The 10,577-nt window shown below is 47.3% G+C and overlaps 1 protein-coding gene across 1 annotated transcript; it reads right to left on the reverse strand.

Annotated features, from left to right (window-relative positions):
- Positions 1-5,926: 5,926 nt before the first annotated feature.
- Positions 5,927-10,299, reverse strand: CDKN1B (cyclin dependent kinase inhibitor 1B). Its single transcript, XM_030841438.2, has 3 exons — positions 9,317-10,299; positions 8,646-8,775; positions 5,927-6,513 (listed from the first exon to the last, which is right to left on the reverse strand). Exons 1-2 carry the CDS (start codon positions 9,789-9,791, stop codon positions 8,654-8,656), a joined length of 597 nt encoding a protein of 198 aa, XP_030697298.1. The 5' UTR covers positions 9,792-10,299; the 3' UTR covers positions 5,927-6,513; positions 8,646-8,653.
- Between the last annotated feature and the right edge of the window lie 278 nt (positions 10,300-10,577).

Consider the following 10,577-nt stretch of genomic DNA (forward strand, 5'->3'; position numbering starts at 1 on the left):
CCCTGGTTGGGGAACTAAGATCCCACATGCCGGAAGGCAGGGCCAAAAAAATAAAATCATGTTTGAGTTTTTTTTTTTTAATTGTCTAGTAACCACACTAAAAAAAAGTTAAAAAAGAAACAGATGAAATTAAATTTAATATTTTTAACCCAATAACCAAAAATATGATTATTTCAACATGTAATCAATATAAAAATTATTAATGAGATATTTAACACTTTTTCATACTAATTCTTGGAAACCCTGAGTATATTTCACACATAGCACATCTCAGTTTGGACTAGTCACATTCAAGTGCTCGACAGCCACAAATGGCTTCTGGCTACCATATTGGAGAGCACAACTCTAGAAAATGGTAATGAGCAAGGCAAATGGCTTGGTTTAGTAGATATCCAGGAACTCCAAGTTTGGAAATACAGTATCTCAATGGTCTGGAACAGACTTTCAAAATCACTAGTCCTAATATTCACTTGATATTTGAATCTTTTCTACAATGTCCCTATTAAGGGGTCATCCAGACTAGTGTTTGACTGGTATTTCCAGGAATGAGGAGATCACTGCTTCCTGAAGCTACCCAGTCCATTGGGGGACAATCTTAACTCCCAAAAGTCCTTGCTAAGGGCACAAGCAGGTTGGTTTATGGTGGTCTGAGGAGGCTGGTTGGTCTGGGCTAAGCTTAAGGGGTTAGTTGGGTTAGGAAGTATTGGGAGAGTTTAGTATTAAAAAATTGACTGTAGGTTGGACAGGATAGGAACCGTTAGACTGAAGGCTGGGTCTGGACATCTGGTTAAAATCGTCAGCCACACTGCAACACGAGTAACGGACCCCCCAAAAAACTGTACATATTCTAACCTCACTAATCTGGAGATTCAGTGATTTGGAGAATAATTCGAATTATCATAAACTTTAAAAAATTTCACAGTAAAGTAAAACGTAACTATGTTATAAATTAAGGAAGGCTATCACTTGTATAAGACCTGTATTACAAATAACATTATCCTAAATGGTAAAGTACTTTATCAAACCCAGTAATCAGAGGCACTTTCAAAGTCTTAATCCCTATCTCGATTTTATTTTAACATGCTCCTTACTCAAAAACACCCTGGAAATCAAAGACAGAAAACTTTTTTTTTTTAATTCAGTAAAAATGATACTGACTGCCTGAATTTTGAAGGATTCTGACTGGGTGACCTTTGAAATAATACATTTTTGCTATAACTGTATTTCTTCTGTTTCTTTTTTCCCTTGGAAATGAGAAAGTGTTCTTTTCCGGGCTACCTTCACCCTCCCGCCCTGCCCAGTTCTACCTTTCCAAGGCAGGGGAAAGGTGCATCCTCGCCAGGGCTCCTGCCAGCGCCTCCTAGTACCTCTGGCCAGCAGCCGGTGAAGCGACGCGCCCTGGACGTCCAGTAACGTTTTATACTACACTCTGCCCCCGCCGGAGCTTCTCCAGATTGTACACCGAGGCCCCAGGCCCCCCCCCACACGCCCGCACACTGTCTACCGCTCTTCGGGATAAAATTTGGGAACGGAAGCCCCGCCCACCCTCCTCCCTCCTGCCTTCACAAAACCAGCTACAACACCGCACCTCGGGCCGCCGAAGTAGGTTTCGCCACACGAGCTGGGGCACCGTCTTTTTTTACGAGAAAACAAGCATCCAAAGGAAAAAAAAAAAAATTCAAACTGCTCTCGCGGGCCAATGGGGAAGAAGCGGGAGCGGGCGGAGCCAGCGCGCGACGGGCGGGGCGGGCGCGGGGGCTGGTACCGCAGGGGATTCGTAAAAACGCGGCGGGCGCACGGTTTGGGGTTTTTTTTTTTTTTTTCCTCCAAAACTAGCTAAAGCTCGAGACTCCGCCTGAAGCTGCAGCTTCTCGGATCCACCTTAAATCTTCAGTGGACTCGGCGCAGGGGTCAGTGGGTGCAGCCAATGCCAATCAAGTTTACAACCATCAGCACGGGAGGGAAAAAAGAGAGGAAAAAAAAAAAACTTCAAGTTCTCTGGTCCGCACACACACTCACACGGACGCACGCATACACACACGTCCACAAGCACACAAAAGGAAGGAGGGGGTGGGGGACAGGCGTTCGAGAGAGAAGGGGGACATGTTTGCAGAACTCTCGCTCGAGGCTCAGTGCCCGTGGCCAGAGCGCTCGGGGAAGGCGCACGGGAAGCGCGGCCCGGCCCGAGCGCCATGATGGTGGCCGCGGTTCGGAGCCCATTTTCTGGAGGGGGAGCTGCAATGATGCAATCCCCCGGCCCCGCGTCCCGGCTGCGCGCCCTTCTCCCTGCCTTTTCTTCACGTTCGTTTTGAGGCGCGTCGACGTTTGGCTCCCAGCACGCCTCGATTCCTTTCTGTATTTTTCACTCGGGGATTCCTGCCTCCTCTGTGTGTGTCCCCACGCGAGACAGGCCCGGGACGCGGATGGCCGCACGGGGACTTGAGTGTACGTGTAAATGCTACACTTTCGGTTCTGCGGGGTCTGGCTGGCGCTGACCCACCCCGCCCTACCCCCCCGCGAGCCGAGATCCAGGGGGTGCCACCAACCCCCACCTCCCCGGGGGAGGAGAGGGTCTAGCGTGACCGTGGACCCTCTGACCCAGCCCCCCGCCCAGCTCTGCTCGCAGGATTTTTACCTTAATTTTGGCCGGGAGGGAGGGGAGCGAACGTAGGGTGTGGCCCAGGTGAAAGAGATGGCAAACTTAAAAAAAAAAAGGAAATTCGTACTCTGAAAAACAGATCGCAGATCCTAGACGAACTTCTAAAACACCTTTCTTTCAATTCAAAAAAGCTTCGGAAGAGCAAGTGTCTACGCTAACGAGGGTTAAGATGAAATGGCGAAGGCAGCGTTCCTCGGCAGCCCGGAAAGGTCTCGGCGCGCGGCCGGTGGGCACACCGTGGCCTGAAAGGCCGCCCGCCCCGCTCCCCTCCTGTTGATTTCCACTGTCCCCTCCGTCCCCAGTTATGCCTCTGGACCCACAGTTTCCTAGTTCTTCCCTGCCCTGGTCCCCCGCACTGGGCAGCGGGGATGCAACCGGGGGACTTAGCAGAGCGGGTGTAAGGGAGGAAGCGACCCCCGCGAGCGGCGGTGGCGCGCGGCCCCTCCTGCGCACGGCTGCGGCCCTCCTGGGCCGCCGGCGAGCCGAGAAGCCTTTCGAAATGCGCGGGGCTGCGGATCATTGGAGCCTGGGGTGGGGGTGGGAGCGGGCTGCTGCCCTGGAGGGTCCACGAATTCGGAAAGGTTCTTCTCTCCGCTCAAATCTCCCCAGCGCCCTGGAGTTGGCGGGGTACTGATGTGCAGGGTCTGATTGTGGAGAGGAATGGGGGTTTTCGCTTCTTTCTTAGCCCAGAGGAGAAATGATGAGGGAGGCAAGTTTCGGAGAAACCGCCCAGCCCAGCTGCGGGGGCCGAGGCGCAGCCGCCCTCCACGGCCTGCGGGCGCCCGGGGCGCGGGAACTGCGCGCAGTGATCCGGGCGGTGCGGGAGCCGCCAGTTGCAGACGCGGAGCTAGACTTGATAGCCTTTTCGTCCCGAGGCTCCAGCCAGCCTGACCCCGCAACTGCCGCGGCGGGCCGGCGCGGGGCTGCGGGGCAGGGTGGAGAGACGACGGCGCAGTGGCCGGGGTAGCGGGGTAGGGGGTGGCTGGCGCCGGCGGCCGCATCCCCTCGGAGGGACGCCCGCGGCGGACCCTGCAGTCCGGGGTCGGGGAGAGGACGCTCCGAATCCCGGGAACACGTTTGGAGACTTGACATAGAACGCGTGAAGGACCGACACGGTGACTTTAGGGGCTGCGTTCCTGTGAACGTGCCTGGCGCGGCGAGCATCCACTTCTTCCTGGCCCAGCACTCCTAAAACGCAATCTCTAAAAATTCACATTAAAGATGGCTTTTTGGGAAAGAAACAGGGGTTACAAGCAGCAATTAGAAGAGGACTTTTCCCCCTATCTGTTAGAGACACTTTTTAAAGTATCCTTTTTGGCTCAGTGAGAATTTATTTCATTATTTCCTGACTCTCCACTCCTTCCTCCCCATTTTGAATTGTTTTTCTTGCTTTCTCAGTCTCTTCCTGAAAAACACCCTGCCTTCGTGTTTTGAATAGAATCACAAAAACACCTTTAGTCTTTAATTAAAATAATACCAACTTGGAAGATGTGGCCCCGCCACCAAAGGACCTACTTTTCCCTTCCTGGCAGTCGAAGAGACTCAACCCTGGGGGTTTTTTTGTTTTTTGATAAGCAATTTCAGGTCAAAATAAGCTGAAATTATCTTGTTTAGAGCCCCTTTTGGGGTGCAATGAATTCAATGCAAGTATTTGAGAGAAACAATTGAACCCAAATCCAGATTTTTGCATTTAACCATTTGCAGATTCCTAGAAAAAATAATTTCATCTTACACCTTAGCCACATTTTAGGAGAATTTCAAATTGCAGGGATTATCCTAATAAATCTTACTTTAAAATGCCGTGTTTAATTTTTTTTCTTATTTGAATAAAAAATATCTTTGCTCTGTGTATATGGAATCCTCAAACTCTCAGATCCGGTATTCAGATTAACCAGTTTTAGGTTGTGTAGATTATAACCAGGAAATTTAGAAATTGAGGAGTTCGTGTATGATGACCAGTTCAATTTGAAGCATACCTGTTCTACCTAAATTAGTGTGGAATGCACACCCATTTCTAAAGGACCTATATATCTGAATATTTTGGATGAGAGGTGTAGATTAGATGGTCTGAAAAATGGCTCTAATTCCTCACAACACTGCATGTGTAAATACAGAATTTAGAGAAATCACCATGTTAGTTTCATTTTCAATCCTGCAAACGTGTGATCGGTCTACGCTTATGTAACAATTTTTGGTTCTGACACATTCATATCCTAGAGATGTAAATATTTGAACTAATGGAGACTTTGACCATCTTATTAATATGAAAATGTGGCCTGCCTACTTTCCACTTTTAAAGCTTTGTCCACCCATACAGAACTAAGTGGAAAAGAGTGACTACTACATTCGGACCTACATAAACATCATCTGAGTGGTGGGCCTGAATTATCTAGGTGTTTGCCACTTCATATTATATTTGTGGAAATATGACTACAAAGCTAGGTCAAATACCTCAAGCTTACTAATAAGGTACATTACATACAGTTCAAGTCAACAAATAGCTATGGAAGTTTTCTTTATTGACTACTTGATGTGTAACAATAATTGGCGTCTTTTTCACACATTACAAAAAATTATACCTGGCTCAGTATGCAACCTTTTAAGCACAGCCATATTATTTAAAAGAAGAAGGGGGAAAACCTAGTCTACCCAATACAGCATTTACAAATGCACAAAACATGCCGCTTTGGCTTGTATGTTGTCTAGATTAAAAAAAAAAAAATCTCTTTTTAACATAAATAAGTTAGTATAATTTTCAGTGTCTTTACAGAGTTATGTACACAGGTACACTTCAAATGGTTTTGTTTCATACACATACACAGGCAGTGTAAAAATACTGTTTAAAGATGTAGTATCCATTTCACATTTCACCTATCCACGGGTGCTTTTCTCTATACGCACTTTCCTTTAAAAACACCACTTTCCTTTGGGCAAATTAACAAACAGAATGAGAAGCTGTAAATTAAACATTATTTCATTATTTTTTGTCAAGTTACTTACAGATCTTTAAAAATATCCAAGGATTTAGAATTATTTTAACTGTGTCTACACACCCTGAAGTGAAAAGAAAATTAAGAAATTTTCTCAACAAATCTGATAAAAACTAAATGGTCAATTCTGAGCATTCAGAACTCCCCCCATACATGCCAGATTTTTGCCCAGGGGTACCTGGAGTGACTACCGAACAGCTGAATACTTTAACTGGCAAATTCCAATTTTAAGGGAGACTGGAGAAGCCGGGGAGCACTGAGTAGAGTTTTGTTTAAAAAAAAAAAAAAAAAGCCATTTGCTGCTACATAACGGAATCATCTGAGCTCCTAAATGAGAAAAAAGCTTCATGTAAAAAAATAAGTATCAATTATCTGCAGCCAGTGTTCAAATTTGGATGATTTTTTAAATGAAGTATCAGTTCTCACTGAAAGGGACATTACATCTTTAAAGAAAACAAAACCTTCCCCCCAGACTGCTTCTCTTAGTGCAAGTCAAATATTTTTCTCCTTGCTCTAAGTCAAAGCAAGCTCTTCATACACCCCCATGCCAATTCCTCAGCCCCACCCTGCCCTCCCTTCCCCAAAGTTTATGTGCTACATAAAAAGTAAAAACTATATACACAGGTAGTACAATGAAGCAAATAAGGAAAAACCTAATTGCACAATGCTACATCCAATGCTTTTAGAGGCAGATGATTTAAGAGTGCCTAAAACTTTAGTGTTATTGGGTTGTTGCTGTTCAGTGCTTATAAGGGATGTCCACTCCGTGGAGTCAGCGATATGTATTCAAAATGTTTAATTTATATCTTCCTTGCTTCATCAAGCAGTGATGTATCGGATAAACAAGGAAACATACTCTCAATTCTGCAAAAGAAACAAGAAAGAATTAGGAGAAAGGCACAAGAACAACATTGCCAATATATGACGGGAATTACTTTGTTACTGTCTTTGTTGGGAAACACCTGAGCAATAGCAAAGAAAGAACGTGCTAAAAGTTGGTGCTCAGTCACCTCCATCCAACATTTCCTTCATTGGATTTTTACTCTCCCCTGCACTGTGGACTTTTGTCTAGAGCAGTGATTCTCAACAGTGGGTAATTCTGCCTCCCCCTCCACCCCCGGGGGACATTTGGCAATGTTTGGAGACATTTTTGGTTGTCACACTGGGTGGGGAGGGGGTGCTACTGGCATCTGCTGGGAGAGGTCAGGGATGCTGCCAAAACATTCTACAATGCGCAGGACCGCCTCCCACGACAAAGAATTATTCGGCCCCAAATGTCAACAGTACAGAGGTTGAGAAACCCTGGTCTAGAGAATCGGGGGTCAAAGATAGTGAGAAAGGACAGACACAGGAAAATTCAGAAAGTGTAACACATAAGAGTAGCAAAATTTTCTAAGTTTGAAAAATAATTGGAAATCACACTTAAAAAGACTATCCAAAGAAAATTCTATTCACTTTTTTTTTTCTCAAAATATTTTAGTCTTAGTCATATGTAGAATATACACACGAATGCTTATGAATAGGTCCTTACTACTATTTCCTGTATTCTCTGAACTGGCAATATTTACTAACAAATGCTTCTCTGTATGTCAGAATGGGGCCAGATCAAAATCCAGTAGGTCTGATTTGCTGTGGCTCATCTGATGAGCTAGGCCACAAGTCACAAACCAACAAGAGCTGCAGGTGGTAAGGTTGCTTCAGAAAATTTTTTCAACCCATTTACCCACTTCATATATAAGCTGTGATGGAGAAGTTCAATAGCGCCGTTTTGTATAAGCTCTGAAAAATATGTATGTAATGAAATCCTATATATGACACTGATTTAAAAATACAACAAACTTGAACCCCACCTTCATCCCTTTTTTTAATTTTTAATTTTTATAGATGAGGATTTTAAAAGTTAATATCAACATCTCTTAGGATCTCTTTATATGCTAGGCTATGAGAGTGTTTTGGGAAAAAAAAAGAGGACACGGTCGTGGTCTGTAAGACGTTTACAAACTATTAATACATGTAGTCTGATCATTATGGAGACCAATCCACGTAAAGATGGGGGCTGAATTATTCAAATTAGCTTTTCATGTTGATCATATTTTAGTAGATGGCAAAAATCTCCACTTCCCTTGTTTGGGGGACACCTACCCCGTCAGCCCTGATATCTACTATCCATTTCCCCTACAAGTATCTAAATTCCCCTGTTATAGCACGACTGGCATACACATGCTGACGTGTTCCTGGACTGCTTACCCTGGCAGTTACTTTAACTTTTGCTTTGCAACTTCAGTGTTATCAGAAATTCCGTCGGAACCTTAGGATTTTTGAGCCTTCCATTTTGGTTTTTTTAAATACACACGTTCCTTCTCCATCCCCCAAACTTATCAGAAGACAGGGAAAGTGAGAGTTTGTGAAAATGATAAAAACCAAAGGAAGCCACATACCTCGCTTGTCACGTTTCTAACCATTTGAACAACCAGCTATGAACCATTTGTGCCTCACTTTTCCCTCAAAGTTTGAATTAAATCATTTATTTGAATTAAATCATTTTTCCATGGATGGCTCAAAATCTGAGTCAACCTGGTCTTCTGGGAGATGAATTCTCATGAAGTGGGATGGAGGCAGACCCCCGCTCTTGTTCAGATGGAAAAAGAACCTATTGTTCCCAACATGTTTTGATGGGACTCTCAGAGAACTGACCTTCCTCCCCACAGGGCCTTGGTTACAAGTACTTGCCTGGGACCCTTGCTCTAATCATTTGGTACTTCAAAGGAAAATGATCTCAGGACGTAGAAACTGGGAAGAATTACAGCACCTCCACACTAATTCTCAGTCTTCCCCATTCCTACTTTTTTTGACCTCCAAAATATAAACCAAACAAAAACCCACAAGCTCTAATCTGCCAGCCACCACTGAGATCGGGTTATCCTGGGGCTGGAAAGCCCACGAGTTCCTGCAGCCCAATTCGGGGGTCACTGCTTTGCTCGTAGTAATCAACCCACCGAGTACTTTACGTTTGACGCCTTCTGAGGCCCGGCTTCTTGGGCGTCTGCTCCACTGATCCCGCGTTCGGGGAACCGTCTGAAACATTTTCTTCTGTTCTGTTTGCTCTTTTGTTTTGAGAAGAGGAATCTAAGGGCAGGAGGGAATTTTAAAAAGAACACAGACAAACAATCTTTATTAGAAAAAACAATGGGTGACAGAAGTGGACCCAAGAACCAGGGGACGAAAAACCCACCATCTACACCCACAATCCTGGATCCGTCATTCCCAGTGGCCTTTAAGGGCACAAAATGAGGTTGTTTTCACATAACAGAAAGTATATTCTACGCCCCCAAAGCTCTCTCTCCAAAGCGAAGAGGGAGGCCGTTGATAAACATCCCAACGTTGTCACATACCTACCGCTGGCGAGCGGGGAGGAGCCGCGATGTTTTCAGTTAGAAAAATTACCAGATAACACAGTCTCAGGCTTCTGACTTAAAAGTCATAAACAGGCAAGCAGTCAGCTAAATAAATAGCATTTAAAACCTAAGATTAAGAAAGTGCGCTCCCCCAGAGCTAAATCAGAATGCGCTGAAAACAAAGTTGAGGTTAAAGACCCTCAGGCAGGCAAAGCAGTGCCGCTAACACAGACACACAGAAAAACATTTCACTCATTTGAAAGGGTCATTACCGTCTGTGGCAGGTCGCTTCCTTATCCCAGTGCACTGCTCCGCTAACCCCGTCTGGCTGTCCGGTGCATCAGTCTTCTGGTCTACCAAATGCGTGTCCTCTGAGTTTGCCTGAGACCCAATTAAAGGCACCGCCTGGCGGGTCCCGCTGACATCCTGGCCCTCCTGCGCCGGCACCTTGCAGGCGCCTTTGGGTGGCCGCGGGGGTCTGTAGTAGAACTCGGGCAAGTTGCCCTTTTCCACCTCTTGCCACTCGTATGTGCCCTCCAAGGGCTTGTGATTCTGAAAATCAAAATTCCACTTGCGCTGGCTGGCCTCTTCCATGTCTCTACAGTGCTTCTCCAAGTCCCGGGTTAACTCTTCGTGATTGACCGGGCCGAAGAGGTTTCTGCAGGCCGAGGGCTTGGGGTACTCCGCCTGTCTGGCGTCCATCCGCTCCAAGCTCGGGCTCCCGTTAGACACTCGCACGTTTGACATCTTCCTCCCCGGGCTCGGCAACCGCCTCTCTTGCGCTCTCGCAAAACAAAACGAACAAAACAAGACGCCCCGACCCAGCCCGAGCCCCTCTTATAAGCCCTGCGACTGCCCTCCGAGCCAAGAGAAACAAACACGGACGAGTAAGTGCCCGAGCGTCAGGAGCGCGCGGGGCTGGGGGAGGGGGCGAGGGGCAGCCCCGGCCAGGCAGCCCCGAGTCCCCGCCGATCAAGTGGACTGGCGAGCGGGAGGCGGGGAGGGGAGGGGAGAGGAGCGCAGCGGAGAGAGGAGGGGGCAGAGCCAGTCCAAGTCCGGGCAGCTGCGAGCCCGCGGGTCCCGCCGACCGAGCGGCTCTCCAAACCTTGCCGGCGTCGGAGTCGCGGAGCGGCGAGAGAGTGGGGACAAGGGAGGGGGAGAAAAACACCCCGAAAAGACGAGCCCCCTTTTTTTAGTTGCCCAATATGGCGGTGGAAGGGAGGCTGACGAAGAAGAAGATGATTGACACCGCAAGTCTATTTAAACAGAGGAGGAGATCATTGGTCGCGGCGCCGGGAGCCGCCCCGCCGAGGCTGGCGAGCGCGGCCTTAAGGTGGCCCCAGGGCGGCCGCGGCGCCTCCCCGCCTCCCGTGCGCGCCCTAGCCGAGCGCGCGCCCGGGAGATGGGCTGGTCGCGTGACTGCTGGAGGCGCACGGCTGCCAGCAAACCTGCTCCGGCTGGCCTCGGAGAAATTAAAAATAAGACAAACAAGCTCGCCAAACGGCCGGGGAGCCGGGGAGGGGCCTGTGCAGC

The sequence above is a fragment of the Globicephala melas genome, chromosome 10, assembly GCF_963455315.2.
Source record: "Globicephala melas chromosome 10, mGloMel1.2, whole genome shotgun sequence".
Taxonomy (NCBI): Eukaryota; Metazoa; Chordata; class Mammalia; order Artiodactyla; family Delphinidae; genus Globicephala; species Globicephala melas.